Genomic DNA, 18591 nt, shown 5'->3' with positions numbered 1-18591 from the left:
CATTTATTCTGTGAGGATGGTGTACATCTGTCTTCTTTGGGCATTTCTTTTTACCTTCTGGAACTCAGGGATTTGATTAGCAAAGTTCTTCAGGTGCAGTTGTGGTGTGCTCCTTCCTTTCCATTTTTAGGTGGGGCAGGAAAACGCTAAAGGTTTTCCTGGGTGGCGGGTTTTGGCTAGTGGGGTGGGCAGCCTGGAGCGGGTTGGCCATCCTTAGGGTAGCTCGTTGGGTAGTACTAGGGGTAGTAGGCAAGAGTTAGTTCGGGGTTTTGGGATTTAGGTTTTGTAGGATCACTGTATAGTTGATTTATGATAAATAAATAAATAATGAATGTGTTCACGAAATTTATGATGCACCTGTCTTAAAATAAAGTGGCCTTTCTTGCTCCTAAAGAGGTGTGGACAGTGATTTCTTGCGCGAGGGGGGACCCAGGGAGAGCTAGGTGCGAGCCAGTCTCTTCCTGGGTAGGTTCGCGCGAGAATCAGGGCACCAGGTGGGGGCTGATTAGGGGAGGTGATATAAGGGAGGCAGGCTGGCGGTTGGGAACTGCGTGGGCGGGAAGCTAGAAGGGAGGTTTGTTTTGCCCCACCCACCCTCCCTCTTTTTTATTTTATTTTTTGGGTTTTATTTTGTGGTACTCTAGGTGCTGCTTTGTTCTGTAGGTTTGCCACTGTTAGGACAGGTGTCTTTGTTCTTTTTGGAGGCGGGTTTTGGCTAGTGGGGTGGGCAGCCTGGAGCGGGTTGGCCATCCTTAGGGTAGCTCGTTGGGTAGTACTAGGGGTAGTAGGCAAGAGTTAGTTCGGGGTTTTGGGATTTAGGTTTTGTAGGATCACTGTATAGTTGATTTATGATAAATAAATAAATAATGAATGTGTTCACGAAATTTATGATGCACCTGTCTTAAAATAAAGTGGCCTTTCTTGCTCCTAAAGAGGTGTGGACAGTGATTTCTTGCGCGATACTTGTATGGAGTCTGCCGAGGGCCCCTTGAAGCCTCAGACACCCAAACACAGGAGGCCACATCTTTCTGCAGAATCACTGCTCATCTAAGAGACACTGCGCAGAAGAAATTAAAGACACGTTTTGTTTTACAAAGTGCAGCTTTAATGATGTTCCTTTCCCTCGGCCGGTCCTGACAGCAGGGGTTGTGGTCCGAGCTCGAGGGGCTGCGTCATGTCTTTGAGACGTCACAAGTCGCCTTTAAAAGGACGGGCTCGATGCAGGGGGTGCAGCGTCCATGCATTATAGGGGCATGCATCTGTGAAGCAACGTGTGACAGGAGCATACATCACCCGCTGCCAGGACCCACTGTCGGGTGGGTGAAGAGAGGAAGATGCTGCGCCGCAAAATGAGGGAGTACCTGCGTGAGTCCGAAGACTTACATCCAGGTAAACCGAGGGAGGAAATGAGGCAGGAATAATCTGAGCACAGCTCCTGGTAGAATGTGTTGATAATAAAAGTCGTTCTCGAGAAGACAAAGTCCTACGAAGTGTGCATCTGGCCAGAAACTCAAAGTGTGAGCAGAGCACTGAGTGCGAGCAGCAGCAGCAGCTTGTACTAATGACCACACTGCCACCTACAGGTGACAATTGATTTTTACGACCGTTACATAATCTGTCGGGGACCTTCGCCAGTGAAGCAACGGCTGCTGCGGTTAAAGTGTTTTTTGCAGAGAACAAAGTAAATAAAATAATAATTGACCATCAGCGTGTTCATATGTGAAGATGTCAAGTTATCCCAGAGTGAGAAATGTATTTAAAGCAGGCGGGCATTTGATAATGCCAACCAATTAGGAAAATCTTCATTCTTTTCACCCACGAAGGGGTGCAAGCGTTGTATGTAATGTTTGGGGCGGGTTAAAGAATTTTGCGAATTACACATCTGACGAAATCCGCCGGTGGGTATTTTCTGGTCTTTTTAAAATCAGCCGTAGTAACCACATTAGGTTATAAAACAGCCCAAATTCCCTACGCTGGCAAAATTGCGATACCGAGTTTTTTTTTTTTTTTTAGACGTTTCAATAGATTAATGCGGTTTTTGTGGCTCTTCGTGGCAAAATTATACCCAGGAAAACTTAACAGGTTACCTATTAACCGGACAGTTCACGTGGTTCTCCTGCAAGTCGTTTTACCCGGAAGAAACACTCAAACTGCTCACAGACCAGGCACTTCGTGATAGGATGCCTCGCTGCCTTTGGCATTTTTTGTATCAATGGTAACGGGAGGCAAATAAGCGAGATTTGATAGATTTGCTCCCAAATGCCCGAAAAGAAATATATATGTTTTCAAGCCAGCCTTAGTGATATTTGTATAGCGGGAGCGTATCTAAAGAGCACAGGAACGCTGCACACACAGATAGTTAGTTCTATGTAAAGATTCATGATGATAAACTGCAGGCACGTGATTCAGTGGGAACACGTGCTTTAAATGGAAATGTAGAAGTGCAGGTACTCCGCACTGGGCAGACCCTGCCCATTGGGATTTCGATTTCTTTATTTTCCGTCGATTCTAGGCCTCATCCGCCTGTCCATCCTGTCAGAGAGAAGGCCAGTAAGGGAAACCCAGTGGCTGTTTGGCGAAGACGTGCACAATATTTTAAAATGACACTTAAGCACACAACACTTGAAATATGGTTATATCTGCGGGATTTTTATAAGTCCATATAAATACCTATTTAAGAAAGTAGCTCTCACTGCAACACTGATAATCCAAGATTTTTCAATATGTACTTGGATGAATTCCGACAATTGTTTGAGAAGACCTGCAGAATATTAAAAAATGACACTTAAGCACATAGTGCTTTAAATATAGTTCTAATTGGAGGATTTACATAAGGCTAAATAAATACCACTTCCAATGTGTATTTCTAACTGTATATTCCTCAGCTTTTGAATTCCCCCCAGGCTGGATTTGACATTTTTCCAGCACCCGTGTCCGGATAGGTGGTGCCGCCCTCAGATTCTGCAGGGCAGTCTCTACAAGTGGCGCCCAGACCGCTGCACACTGTTGCTTCTGTTTTATTCTGCAGATTTCACACAGATTTGGACCTCTGCTCCCCAACTTTTTCTTTTTGCTGAATCTTCCGCGTGTTAAGGAAAATTTCCTCTGAAGAGTACAGGCTTTAAACCGTGCTGTCCCTGCAGTCAGCAGGTGTCGACCAAGGTTCTGCGTGACATCTGCCTTTGGTGGTCAGGATCCAAGCATGACGAACTTGTGCGCAAATCCTCCCTGGTGCACCCCGGGCTATCAAGGAACATGAAGCGACGCTGCAATATTCTATGCACAAGAAGCAGGGTTGGTTGCATTTATAGTCCTCGGCCCGCTCCCTGCTTCTGTCCAAGTGTCTGTCCTCTGGTAAATCCGAGACAAAGTTAATAGACCAGTCTTGATGCAAGCACAACAATTCTACGCGGGAATCTCCCTCTACCCCCCTTCCTCTCTCTCCCACTCTACCTCTCTATCTCTCCTTCTCTCTCTCCCTCTCTCCCTCTCCCCCTCTCTCCCTCTCCCCCTCTCTCTCCCCCCTCTCTCTCCCTCTCTCCCTCACCCCTTCTCTCTCTCCCTCCCCCCCTCTCTCTCTCTCTCTCTCTCTCTCTCTCCCCCGTCTCTCTCTCCTCCTCTCTCTCCCCCCCCCCTCTCTCTGTCTCCCCCCCTGTTCTCTCTCTCTGTCTCCCCGCCCCCTCTCTCTCCGTCTCTCTCTCCAGGAAGAGGTCAGGCAGTCAGTGTTCTAGTCAGACTCTGATCTTATTCAACAGTTGTATCCAATTACCCCGAATGAACCTGGGACGTCCCTCCCTGCTAGGCACTCGCCCCGCTCGCTGCCGGTGCCAGGCTTTACCTCTACACCTCTGTAAAGGGCATGTTGTTTCCGGTGGGTTTGTTCCTGGTTGGACCGCGATGCTAGTGTTGGATCTGACCCAAGTTTGGCTGTACCTCAGCTGATGTCATGCTACCAGGCCCTAGCCTGTCTGGGAAGACTCCCCTGCGAAGCCTTTGCCTCAGCACCAGTATTATAGGTGACTGAAGGATATGTTTGCTTCTGAGTTTTACACTGTAAAAGACATTCAGCATATTCCACATGACGCAGAGGATGATGATGGCGAGTTAGATAATTTATTCCCACTCGTGGCACTGAGGCTGGTCTTTATTTGGACCTACAAAATGCTAGTAAGTGGTCTTGATACCACTTTTGAGCTTCACTCACTCTTGCGTCTGCTTTCTGACGAACATCTGGTTTTTGGTGCTAGTTCAGAGAGGTGCTAGAATTGCAATTGAGACTAACGGAAATTTGCTCACAGAGATTTTTCATCCAAGTGTTTCAGCTTCTGAACCATTGCTGCCCTTGACGTGGTTCAAGCCGCACTCCGCTCCACCAGTGAGTGGACATATTCCTGGGCACAGTAGGCGCACCCCAGGAAAGACCACATCCGACGCTGGAAAGTCTAGTTGTACACATTACTGCATGTAAAGTGAACCCTAATGCTTTCTGCAAGGCCCGGCTTCATATTACGAAACACGCGCTGTTGCACGTGCATTGTGGACAACGACGGGCCGTCTGTCAATGCCGAGGGGCCAATGTGCTGTTAGGGATTAAAGAACCTTTCTCTGATGGCGTGTGTGCCCCTGTAGCTAACTACACCACGTGATAGTTGACAAAGAGTTTATCACCCTCCCAGTTGCCTATTCACCCCTTCACCCTCGCTGGTAATAAGGTGTGGTTGCATGGCACAAAGTAGTTCTCACATTTGCAGGGAGTCCTGACCCGTAGAATTGAAGGAATGTCCCAGCGAGATAGCCGGGGCTCAAATTGTGTGCCCTCAAGATTGCAGTGCAAAGAAGAGGTGCAAACACCCTTTACATCAAGGGCCACTTATGTATTATGGACTCAGTCGCGTCCAGTGCTATAAATGGGCTGTTACTGTCCGGTACACTACTGAGTTCTTTATTTTCTGCGCTGCTTCAATACATTAAGGGCCAGATGTACGCCCTTTCGATTTGCGAGTCGCAAATTGCATCGTTTTGTGACTCACAAATTGGAATTTACAACAGTGTCTCAGACACTTTTTGCGATTCCAAATTGGACCGCAAATTGCCTTCCTCATTAATATTCATGAGGCATTTGCAAGTTGCAACCCCATTGGGAATGGCTAGCACTCCCAGGGATGGTGGCCTGCTACGGTCAGTAAACCACTATGTCTGTGACTGATTTTTAAATAAAGCAGTTTTTTTTTAAATGCAGCCCGTTTTCCTTAAAGGAAAACTGGATGCATGTAAAAAAGAAAAATGAAACGTTAGTTTCATTTTTTAAGAGTAGGCAGTGATCTATGGGACCACTCACTGCCTGCTCTTAAAAAAATATTTTCAATACCAGTCATAAGGGGCAAGGGGTCCCCTGCGAGTGGCTTACCACCCATTTGAAATGGGTGGTAAACTGCTAGTGTTTTGCGGCCGCTAAACAATCTTACATTGAAGTGCGCTTGGCACGCCCCTTCCTAACAGCGAGTCGCAAACCCTGTTTTGCAAGTTGGTGATAGGTTACCTACTTTCAAAATAGGGTTTATAAATAGGACAGACCTCTTTAGTGGTCACAAACGGGCCAATTTCCCATTTGCGACTCCCAAAAACGGTCATACATCTGGCCCTAAATGGGAAAGTACCGGCACACCTCAGTAGCAAATAGGTACTCTAAATAGTGAGCAGCTGCACTTCTGTATTTTCATTTAAAATATTGGTTGTCTATATTCCAGGATCAATAATTTGGTCTTTAGACCACATCTCTAACCGACATATACTGCTGATTGTAACATAAAAAGTTTCTGTTATTTTTCTTTGAATTTATAAAAAAGAAATCAACATCCTAAGAGGAACACCAAGAATTTCATAACACAATTACTTGTGTAATGTTTTCTCAGTAAAAGTGGCTACTGGGATGTTAACACAGAGTGACTTGTTACCCAGCCAAGTCATCCGCCACACGTGCTGCAAATGTGCTGGAGTCAGTACTCCTTTGTATTGTACCTTTTCTACCTTTGTTTATCCCAATTCTTATTAATATATCAGTACGTACACTACTTTGATGTAAAACTGATATGTCATCACTTCAGTAATTCCTTCTTTCTTTCAAACCCCACATAGTCATAGTATATCAATTCATACCATGTGATAATGTACATGCACTGCTTTATGGTTCTTTTTGTATTGCTGCCGCTCTCAAAGCTTGCTCGTGCTTTGCTGGTGGCCTGGTAAACCTGCTGTATATGGAAAGGAGGAGAGAGTCCTCCAGGCGGGTTCACCTCTTGGGTTTCTGGAAATCAGCTTATTGAAAATGTCATTCATGGAATGAGTGATCTGAAAACTCCCAAATGAGAATTCAACTATTTATATCTCAGCTGGCCGTTAACTTCATATTATTTCGTCGGTTCAATATATACCAGTCTGTTAAACAATACATGTATTTCTCTCCTTCTTTTAGACAATTGTTGCAATAAATAAGGATCCAGAAGCTCCAATTTTCCAAGTGGCTGACTATGGGCTGGTGGCTGATTTATTTAAGGTACGTATTTTACTTAAGGTACGCATTCTATTTAAAGTATGCATTTTATTTATGTTATGCATTATATTTAACCCAGCCGAGGATGCTTTTGCCGTACTAAACATGTTCCTGTTCACCTATATCTATTCTTAAGTGTGCGATTTTTTCCCACTTGCATCTTGATCACAGATTTCTGCCATTGTTTACGACTTCGTAATGTACTGTTTGCACACGTTCACTACTGTGCATTATTTTGCCTGTTGAATATTTGAGTATTTTTTTTAACTATGTACAATTGTCTGATTAATGACCTATTTTTGTTCTTTTACTTTACCCGCCCTGTGAACTTTAACAGTAATTGTATTTTACGTTTTTTATTCACTTGATAGTTGACTTTAAAAGCAGTTACTGGAACCAGCCAGCTACTAGTACGGGTGTAGGAGCACTTTATTCTTTTGTAGAGGTTGGGGGTTTCGATCAGTGTTCTCCTACATCTTGCTCAAACTTCTTCTATTTGAAATAAACATCCCAGAATATTCTCAGTCCAGAGTAACACCATGTTCAGTGGGTTAAGCTCACAATCCTTCTGACAGTTTTAGAAGGATAATCAAGACCTATTCTGATCATTAATGACTTAAAAACTTCATGTAACACAATATTGATGGAGTTCTAGTAAAAAATCTGAACATTATGAAGGTAAGAGACCTTGCACATAACATGGTGGGGGGAAAGCCACTCCATTAACATTATTATTTTAACAAGATTAGAACATATGTTTGATTTCATACCATATATGTTACTAAAAAACCTAAGCCCGTATATAAACCACCTAATGAATTTGTGTATAGATGGCAAACAAGAAAACTCCCTCGGAAAATATTGCAAATTCCTAAAAATAAAGGTGTGTTTGGGTGCCCCAATTTTTATAAATGCACAAATGAGAGAAAAACATTGACTGGTCCCAACATAACACAGATAATACATCATGGATTTTGATTGAGCTAAAGTATGTACATAACTTAATGTGAAAGCAGGAATTTTGGCGGACCTGAGATGGAGTAAATATCAATAAAAATATGTAAGAGTGCAATTGCAAGATTGGGGCTCAACCCTGAAGAAGCTGGGATGAAGATTCAATTCTTCTTTAAAATGTTCCTTTTGGTTTAGTGTATATTTCGGGAGAAACAGACAAACATTATTTTGGAAGACCTAGGCTTAACGTGCAATTGCTAGTTTGACGAACATATGGGAAGATTGGCAGAATTCTTGCATATTTTGGGTCCAAATTGGAATGGCATCGTGAGCAAAATAACGACGGATTTAGGCCCAGATCGCTGTACTGGGGTGAATTTATGACATTGTTCTGCATTCTGTCCATCAATTGTTCTTTTTGCAAGATTGGCAGAATGGCTTGTTTTGAGACTTTGAAACTCCAATCTAAATTAGAAAACCCAGTAATAAATACAAGTGTTTACAATTGATGTTAAAAAAATAAGGACTTAGTATAACTTCATAGAATTTACTAAGCTTTTTTCTTGCTTAAAACACATTCCTTAAGACAATTTAGGTGTATATGCATTTTCACTAAGAGCAATGTATCCTTTAGTTAATTTTGAATCCTGAACTTCCTGGTAAATGCAATTAAATCAGGCGATTTAAGGTGAAAATATGCTGAAAACAGCCCCTTGAGATCATGTGGGTACAGAATGTCCATCCGCACAATCCATATTACTTAAGGGGGACGCGTAAGTGTCTGTGGCCACTTCTGTAATCATAGCGTGCCCTGAGGGTACAAGAAACACGTGTAATTGTCCTTGTGCACCTGAAAAGTTGGTTTAATACGCCCCCTGTTTGTTTTGTGAAAGCGTATAAGAAGGAACTTGATTGGAACATTTTTGTCATTGGCATTTGATGCAACAGTTTCATATACTGGAAGCTAACGATGCATTTCGGTTGCTGCAGCTTTTTCTGTTGAGTAAATGCTAAAAGGACAATACCCTGACAGCTTGCATGTATTATTCAGTAAAGTAAAATCTGTTTGGCATGTTGAGGTGGAATTCATCTTAATGCGCCTTTGTCTTGGTGTGAAAGAGGAGTCCACTGTGAAGGCGCTCTTATTATCTTACAAATTAACCTGTTACTTGAACTCACATTAACTTTGATACCCCCATGTTTCATGAGAATCCCTCAGCTGTTTCTTCTCGAGTATCCGGAGTGTCACTTAAATTTTAATCAAGAACCCTTACTGCATTCTGACACCACCTGGCACGGTAATGACCTTTAAGGGGAAGGAGGTGGTGTTTTATATCCTTGGAAGAAAGATGCTTCGCGTAGATCTTCGAAAGCTTAAACACGGTTCTTTCAAATTCTTCCGTTGTTTCTGAAACAGTAATATAATGATGTATACATTGTGCGTAGTAGTATATTCTACATTGCACGGATATGGGTAGGAGACGGGCAAGTAACCTTTTTAGCACTTTTCTGTTCATTCGGATTATCAACATAAAATAATCTAGCATTCAGATGAAGCCTTTGCATCCACCAGAGCGGCAGGGAGTCCTGCATGGGTAATCTGCATATTTGGCATGGGCCCGCCATGTGCACCAGAGCGAAGGCAGCGTAGGCTTTGCCAGCACTTAATGCTATCCCTAAACCAATGCCTGCTGGCTGCACAGTAAACATGGGCCTTTTAATAAGCTGGAGACAAAGTGACATTCGGAAGAAACAACATGTAGACAATTTCCTTAATAAATTTTGTACGACCACATTATTTCCAGCTAATGGAAATGTAGATCTCCTAAATAATTGAGTGGTTATATTCATCAGTGGTGAGTTCAGCGGGGACCTCTCCGAGCCGGGGCAACCTTCGCCCCATGAAAGAAGCGGTAATTGATATTTTACACCAGCGACAGCGATAGGTTTTCAGGTGCGTTCTGTGTGGTGTTCACGGGCTCTTTACATGCATAGCTGCTCTTAACAGAGCTTCTTTCAATGCTGTGAAGTCCGCTCCCACAGTTAAGTGGCAAGAGCGGTCATTGTGCCAATCCCTTGGCAGGGGCTGGCGGCGTGTTTCTCTGTATATTTAACATTAACCTATCAAATGTAATGCCTGATCTTATATATTCTGTTCCAGTGAAGAGCATTTAAATTAATGTCATGGTTTACGTAATGTTCAGTGCATGTGTGTAGCGTATCTCCAATATGTGATTGTCCCAAAGCAGTTTTCAGAATCTAGGAGCCCTCAAGAATTCTGGGATTCTCATGACCAGAGTGGTCTGTTGACTGCGTTTTGTTTGTGTTCCTTTCTGTGTTATATGATTGAGTCATTGGATAGTAGCGGTCAAAGATTTGGTAGATTGGTGCACATCTTTGCGACAGATTGTATTGGAAGTGGGCGGCTTCCTGATCCTTTTATGGAACTCTGTGGCGTACGGTGTCAACAAACGTGTGTGCCCAAGGACATTGCCAAGTGAAGCTGTATGAAGTTAATATAGATTTACTAAACACCTTCCATTAGTTACGTTTTACATGTGCAGCTTTAGACCTGTGTTTAGTGCTTCTACAGTTGTAGAAGGTAGAAGGCAGAGGGCGGAGTTTCCTAATTAAGTGGAACAGGGTCCTCGCTCTGCATTCCCAGTCACCACCTTTAATTGAGTTCACAATAATTTGCCTTTGAGAGAAGGTCAAGTTGACACGGCCATGCCTTTCGGAATCACTAGCTGTGCTACAGGTTAGTTTACAGTTCATTTAAGAGAGTTACTTCACCATGCAGACAAAGTGTTGGCACACAAGAACACTAGATAAAGAAGCAGAGATCACTGAAGATGAATGGGAAATTGATTTGCAAAATACCCCAAAACTCCTTCCAAATGCCACTCTACAAAGAAGCGGGGCAGCTGCGTTTATACTGCTTGTGCTCACATGCTGCTAACACCAGAACTGGTGCCTGTAGTCAGAATTACCTTTAACTCGACAGAACAAGAGTGGCCATCGAAGAATTATGAACATCGTCAGGTAAGTGTTTGTCTGGACTGTAACTCCCTGCCACACTGTGGTACTCTGCCACACGCCTGTCGAGCACTCTGAAGTAACTTATAGGAGAGATGTATCGCTCTATAAAACTACTTTTCAAAGGTGATCATTACTAGAACTATTGACACGGCCACTAGGTGCATGACTGATTAGTTGTACCACACACAATACTTATTCAGGAGCTGGCCGGAACAGTCCAGTTTTCAGCATTCTTTTTTTTGCACATTGAGCAGTTTCTTGGCACACTCTCACTGGTGCAAGGGTCATGAGTCAGCTAAAATAATTCCCAGCTGAGTCCTTTGCATTCCGAATCCGGTGGATCCTGGAGGACATGTGAGCACCAGTAGAATCTGTTTTTTCTGATGGATATGCATTCCTGAATGTTCCACACCGTATGAATTTCCTGCAGATACCAGACTGTATCTGGAAGCTTTTCCCCCCAGCAACAACTCTCCAGTGTCAAGAGGTGGCTTCACATGGCTGTAGCCGTGACTTCTCCCGACCAGGAAGTGATGACATTGCAGTATGTAAGGTGCCAGTTGGTGAGCCGGGGTCAGTTCTTGCTTTTACATGCCTCATTGATGCTGTCTTGAGCACTTTTCTGAATTTCATTGACAAAATTCTTCTACTTTTAAAAGCAACTAGGTCAGGTGTCTCTACCTAAGACTTCGAATCAGGTCACCGACGATGTCCTTATCAGTCACATACAACATCTGTATATGTTGTTCAGGCATGGAGCTTGACCCCGTGACATGTGACTCCTTATAATTTACACACGCAAAGGTCATGAGAGAGCTGGAGTCCAAGCTATTTTTGTACAAAGCCTGCAGGGATATGACAAAACATTTCCTTTCCCTTTAGGTAAGTTTCCTGACATGAAATGACCTCCCAAGATATCCCCCACAAAATATAAATAGGTATCCATAGGAAGGAGAAAACCTTTTCTTCCTCTAAGGGAGGCCCGGCTCCTGGGGCGTTAAAGCCACAAGGCTGGTTCCCAAAACGAGGCTCATCCTCATAGTTGGAGATGATTCTGATGCTGATATAGACAAAGCCGGAAATTCCAACTCTATTGGTCAATCTTGCATGGGTCAAGGCCATTGTAAGGCATGCACACTTGCTCAGTACTCATTACAGTTTTTTTCACCAATTTTGAGATGATCACGGCTGATCTCTGGATCACCCACCATCCACTGTGGTTGTTCCTTTGGACATCAAGTGTTATCAGCTGTAGTCCTTCTGCTTGCCACCCGAAGTTACAAATATTATCATGGCTGCCAAGAAACCTGCCACATAGTCTTTTTATGTGGTTGACTGAAACAAGTAATTTCACAGTTGTAACTTAGAAGGTCTCGATCTCATTCAGTCACACCTCCCTGATGCTGTGCACCCCTCTCTGTCTTTTGCTCAGTAGAGCCTAGCAGTGGCTTATGTAAAAGGCTACTTGGCTGCCACATCACTCTTTGTGTTCTTCATGACCAGTCTTCTTGTTCGAGTCCCCTTCAGTAGGGTGCTTTCTGAAAGGTATGCTCCACTTGTTTCCTTTCACCCTAATATTGTTCCCCATTATATTTGGATCTTGTTCCTGACTTAACATTTCTTGTGGCTTCTCCATTTCAGCCAATGCAACTATTTTCTTGGTCCAACTCTGCCTCTTAAGACTGTCCTGCTGGTAGCAAAGACTTCAGCCCAAAGAGTTGGTGAACTTTAAGCGTTCTAGGTGTGACCTCCACTTAAAGCCTTTTGCCCAGATAAATTATACCTGTCTTTCCTTTTACTGCCTTTCACGTGGACCAGTCCATCACACTGCTATCCGTCTTCCCTCCCCTTCCAAACATAGAGGGAGAGTATCTGCACATCCTCATAAAAGTTAGTTAGCTCAAGCTCAGTCACCACACCGCCACCGCAATACCTAGGTTAATACATTCTTGTAAAACCATCCAAGCGTCCGAGCTCTGCCGAATACGAGGTGTGTGCAAATTAAAACCACGTGTACGCTGGTATTTCAAACACCTCCAGCAACAATGTTTTTGCAAATAGTAATGGAGAAGGAAGAATAACAGACTCCATTTCCCAGTACAACTAATCACATCAGCTAAATAATGCACTGACACCAGCTGTCAACGACACACCCACTAGAACAAGAACACTATTTAAGAGAACCACTGTAGAACCACTTTCTGATCCACTTCTTCAAAAAAATGGAAATTATAGAAAAGCTGATCGCTTCAAACCTGCATCGCTCCCACCAGCTATCCCCTTTCATATCAATCTGCAACTGTCATCCTTCAATCCTCTCTCTAACTTTCCCAACATCTCCAACTGAAAGTCATCCCTGGGGAAGTTCTCCTACTTCTGCACTCCATTATCAGCACCTCCCTCGCTCAAGGGATCTTCTCAGATGTCCTCAACACTGACTATATGCTCCTACTCCTGAAGGACCTGAAATAGAATGAACTCTTGGGTGCAAATACACTTAAAGTGCTAAAGGAAGAGCTGAAATAGGTTCTCCCAATTTCTTCAGTGCTTCTTTAATAGTGAAGTAACTTTTAACCAGATGTACTAAGCATTTTTTCTTTTGAAAACCCTCGGAGTTTGTGACTGCAAAAATGCTTTTTCCTATATACAAATCCCATTATAGGAGCAGGTACACTTTTACCGACTCCTAAAATTAGATTGTGACCTCATAATGAACCTCATAATGAATAATCATTTGGAAAGGTCATGTTGTAGACGTTAATTCCAGGTACCCAATCAGCATGATATGCATCATACTTTTGCGACAGATGTCTGATTGCAAAACATTGAGAAACTACTGGCTCCTTTTTTAGGGTGGTAATGCATTCACAAAAGAGAATTTGTGGGTTGAAAATAAAAGTTTCATAGGGAGTAGGCAGTGGTCAAGGGATTACCATTTTTACCAGCTGGCTGACAAACGTTTGAGTAAAAGTTACTTTTTTGTTTAACAGAAGGCCTGTTTCTTATATAAAAAAAGGTCCACGTTTTAAAAATTAAATAAAGTTTACTTTATTAAAAAGTGAATGAACCCATGATTGCCTGCTGACCATAGTAGGCCACGATCCCTGTGATTGCCTCCAATCGTAGTGAGAAGTAATTTGCAACTTGTGGTAGGTCTGATTATGACACCCTACGACTCAGAATTTTACTAAGCATCTCATTGATATATTGGTCTGTTTGTAAAATTCTTTTCTGGTCGCAACAACCAGAATTGTGCACCCATTTCCGTGCATCTTTCTGGTGGATATTGGATCTAACACAGATTCCTCACCTTAAGAATTTCCGAAAGTGCCTGATTGGATCCGGAAAAATCTTTAGCAATGATCATGTGCACCATTAGGTTGTGCACTGTAACTTCACAGCGACTCCATGCCACCCTGAAAGTGGTGGAGCTGCATGTAAGAGCCACCCCTGAGCACTAATGTCTGTGTCCTGTTTCTTCTCCTATGGTGCTCTCAGTCAAAGAGTGTAGAACACTTTATCTGACTTATAACTTTTTAGATGTTATGGAGACTGCTCCACGGAATGGGTGGAAAGGAGGCGAGTGATAGAGTATCCACCAGAAAGAGCATTATTAAAGGAAGATAATGTAGCCTTCTGGTGGATGCTTCTAATTGAAGATTCACCTTTACAACAAATACCATGGAGATATCTCCCAAAAATGGATGGTTTGGGGTGTGGACTTGGACCAAAAGCTCCTGCTGAAACGAGATAGGGAAGTGACCTTACCACTAGATATGACTTTTTAAGGCAGTAGTGTTTCCTGAATGTATGGCAGGCCTTCATGGAGCTACCTATGGGCCCGTGCTTTACAGGTTTTGGTGCACCTTTATTGGATCCTCTTTTGAACTGCCTTGCCTTTCTTTGCACGAGAAAACCCCACAAAGAACTCATCTACTTGACGGGTCACTTGTGTAGTCAATGTAAAATCTCAATGCCTTCTTATTGTTGACGCAATTGTCTCTTTCCTCTCCTTTCAAGTCGTGAGGCAGGGCTAAAGAAAAAATGCAGACAAAATTATAGATTGGACAACATGGAAGGAAGTCACAATTATTGGTTGCCTGGCTGCCCAGGTCCTCAGCACCAGTTTGTCTGGAAAAATGGTGGTGTAGGACGGTTGCACTCAAAGTACCTACACTTCACTCACATGAAGGGACATGCACGCAATGAGGAAGACAGTTTTAAGTGTCACAAACCTTAGAAACAGTTTTGTATAGGCTCAAGGGGCATCAAGACCAATGTCCCTATCCCGTTTGGGGCAGAAGAAACAAGGGGATACATGCAAGTTAAGCCTTTAATAAAACACTTTGCTAATGGTGATTTAAACACAGATGGTTGGCCAAGTAAATACTGAAAGGCCTAATAAATAATTTGTTACTGTTCCCACCGCAAGGCGTAGCTGGGCTAAAGAAAGAACTAACAAAAGACCTTCATAATGTTTGCCTTGTTACGTGTCTGTGTTTTGGGCACCAAACCACGCCAGAAATACGTCCCAGTGCCAAGCCTAAATCGACTTCACTGGTGGGTGTCTAGTGGCAAGGATAATATCCACCTTAATTGGTAGGACAAACTCATTTAACTGCTACCGCACAATCTCCATACTTGGAAGTGTAGGTTGTGGAGCTGTGATGCAGGTCCCTCCCCTGTTGCTTAGACAGGAGGTCCTTTGAAGGAGTAATCTAAACGGTAGACAAATGCTCGGGAACTGTGGGTACTGCACTTTCCTGGCCCACTCCTGGGGGATAGGAATGACTGGGGCTGGTTTTAATTCCTCAGACATAGTCAGGACAGGTTGTAGTGAAAATTCAAATAGGAGTTCTTCCTTCCATTCCATATGGAATGCTTTTCGTAACGGATGTGTTGGAGGAAATCCCAGCCTGCAGATTTGTTGGCACTGCAAATGGATGGAGCCACTGCTCAAAGGCACCCTATACCACTTCTGGGTGAAGGCGCCATTCATGGTCTGCCATACGAAGCCTTATCAATTTGTCCTCTCTATAGCTCTCCACCTCCCCCACCCCATCCCACAGGTGGTTGACAACCCAGTAAGATGTTCTGCTGGTCCATCTACCCTGAGAAGCATAGCACCTCCAGACACAGGAGACGAGATCCCACTTCACCTTGATTCGGGCATTATCTCATGGTGGATGTGTTGTCTGTGAGGTCCACAAAAGCCTCAGTGACAGGGGGTAGGAACGGGGGTGTCTTCTGCTGCAGTCCAGGTTGGCATCTGCCAACCATCACTGAAGATCTTGCGCTGTGTCCATTGAGATCTGGATGAAGCTAGAGAGGCATCCCTGGGACTGGGTCCACATAGATGAGAGTTCCCACTGCCAAGCACCCATGCGCCACCTGGTATTACCTGGTATTCAGATGAGGAGGATGCATGACGCCAGGAGAACAAAAAGCCTCATTCATCTCCACCAAAACTCATAACTTATCCCAAAACATTGAGATCATGTCCTGAATGTCTCAGACTTGCTGCATCTTGGGATAGACCATGCACCAATCCTGAAATGAAGGGAAGGCCTCTGCCTTGGGTACAAGTATGACTTTGGCTCTTTAATGGTGGAAACCAAAAATTTCAGGCATTCAGCTGTCCTCCAAAGGTGGTTTACGACTGACTGCAACAAGTCAGTTTTTAGCAGCCAGTCATCATTGTACAGGAATAAATGTACTTCCAACCTCCAATGATGTGCAGTAATAGCTGCCATCGCTTTTGTGAACAACCGAGGAGCCTTGGTAAGGCAGAAGAGGAGCATGGTGAATTGTATGTATCCCTCACCCAGTTTGAACTGCAGGTAACACCCGAGAAATCGCAGGACGGGTGTATGGGAATACTCATCCTGCAAGTCCAGTGACACCAGCCAAATCTCTCAGGTCCAGCATTGAAAGGATCTGAGCCAACTGAATGTTTTGAACGTGTTCCTTCTCAGAAGGGCATTCATCGTGTGGCGGTCCAAAAGAGGCCTGAGAGGACCATCCTTTTTTTAAACGAGGAAGAAACTCGAATAACATCCAAGGTGCCAAACTCCAGAGAAGGGAAGGCCCTTCGGTGAGTTTGGCACCTGTTCAATGGGAACCTTGGACAACAATGTTGACTCCCTGCGTTATATTTGTGGACAACTCCTAAAAATGCTGCTCTGGTGTGGGAGGAAGTGAACAGGGTCTCCACCTGTCTTGATGTGTTAGATTTCCAGCCAACGAGGAAATTCTGCATTCAGACTCAAACTGACCAGGCATGAGCTTTAGACAGCAAACAATAGCGACTTGGTTGGCACTGTAGCAGGGAAAAAGAATTGAAGGACTGCTTTCCCATCTGGCTTGAACGGTTCTTGCTAGTGCCATGTCCATAACCTTAAAATGACTCTGCTGGTTTTTGCAGTACAGGTTGAGAGGGCTAGTGTTTTCTGTGAACCATCCTTCTGGAATAGCCTCAGAATTTTCTGTATTGGTGGATGCTTTTATGTTTCCAGTAACCCCAGTTGTTGGCATCCAGACGTGCCTGTGAGCACAACACTAGTGCCAATATCTTTGCCACTGCAGTCTGTAGTGTCCAGGCCAGCTCGGAGCATATATTTTGCTTGGTCTTGATCATCCTAAATTCTTTGGACTGGTGAGGGTCTGAGATTCTCCAGGATGGCTCGCCGGATGTTGCTGGTAATGTCCCATAGCTCATGGGTGTATTTCCAGAGGAGACACACTACTTTATAATATGAGTGCTGGGGGCGTGGTCTTACCAGCGATGCAGTGAGACGTGTCTCCGGAGGAAGCTCCGCCGGTCCGCTACCATTATCTGCAATTAAAGCGGAGCTGGGGTGCTGTAACTGCTGCCCTGGGGCTGACCGCTGTGACCTGGGACGCCTATAAAGGGGCTGCACTTTGTCCAGCAGTGGCCTGCAAAGCAGACATCGGAGGAGAGTTGGAGGCCCGGTGGGGCAGCCCGCCATTTTGTGAGTTCGCTAGCGGAGCTCACCCTGCATTCGGAGCTCACCCTGCATTCTGTCGACTCCTCAGGGTCCCTGTGAGTCGGGGATGGCTGGCGGTACCGAGATCGCTGGTTGACTGGTGGCGGCTGCAGTGGTCGGACCGGCGACCTCTCTACGGATCGCGCCAGCGGAGCCCGCACCGGAGATAGCGGAGACGGGAGATGACCGAGCGGCCTGGCGGGGCCTTCACTGCGGCACTCGCCTGAAAGCTGTAGCTGCCACCCCTGAAGAGGATCCTAATCGTGGTGACCAGAGGGGCTATTTGAGGGGCTGCACACTCTCCTGCAGCGGTCTGAGGCGGTGAGTGCAACCGGGGATTGGCGACCGGACGGAGCTGACCACCATCTTGCGAGGTCTCTGGAGGCGCCCTTCCGGCAGACTGGTGACTCCCCGGGCCCCTGCGCATAGAAGGCTGAGCAGAGCAGCGGCGGCGGGAGTAGCAGCGCTATCTCCCTTATGCGACTGGTGGGAACTGGAGCGGATGGGCCGGCGACGCTCTGGGATCACGTCCACAGGGCCTGCATCGGGGCTGGCGAAGAGGACGACTGAGCGGCCTGACGGCACTTACCCTGAAGGGGCTGAAGTGTGTCACCGTCTCTCAGGACTATTAGAGACCGTAATAGGTGCAACACTGCTGAGGAGTGGGGGCTACTGGTGAGTGGCACGGCAAGACGCGCGCTTCCCCGCCATTTGGAGACTGCTGCACCCGGGGGAGCCTGTACCCTGCACAAAGCCCCTACCCCCCGGGACACTGCCTGGGGGGGGCAGAGAGACACAGCAGGAAGTGGGTGATTGCGGGGGGATGCCTGGCTCGAAGTGGGCGTCCCGCCATTTGGTGCCCGAAGAGCAGGGCGGCCTGGAGGCATTGGGCGGCCCACCCCAACAGTAAAGAGGCCTAAACTCCGCACCACACTGGTTTGAGAGGGGGAGGGGAAGACCGGGACAATTGCGCTACAACATGTGAGAGGTCGGGGGCACGAATGAGAGGCACAGTGTAGCGTGACAAATTTGGCCTCTGGT

General features: G+C 45.1%; 1 protein-coding gene across 1 annotated transcript in view; it reads left to right on the top strand.

The window, feature by feature from the left end:
- ETFA (electron transfer flavoprotein subunit alpha) overlaps window positions 1–18591 on the top strand; it is a 456279-nt gene that overhangs the window by 410805 nt on the left and 26883 nt on the right. Inside the window, exon 11 of the mRNA XM_078685235.1 lies at window positions 6473–6553. Coding sequence (XP_078541361.1) covers window positions 6473–6553 — 81 coding nt within the window. The remainder of the gene's footprint in view (window positions 1–6472; window positions 6554–18591) is intronic.

This window comes from Lissotriton helveticus, chromosome 3_2 (assembly GCF_964261635.1).
Source record: "Lissotriton helveticus chromosome 3_2, aLisHel1.1, whole genome shotgun sequence".
Lineage (NCBI taxonomy): Eukaryota > Metazoa > Chordata > Amphibia > Caudata > Salamandridae > Lissotriton > Lissotriton helveticus.
This window is presented reverse-complemented; position numbering and strand designations above follow the sequence as displayed.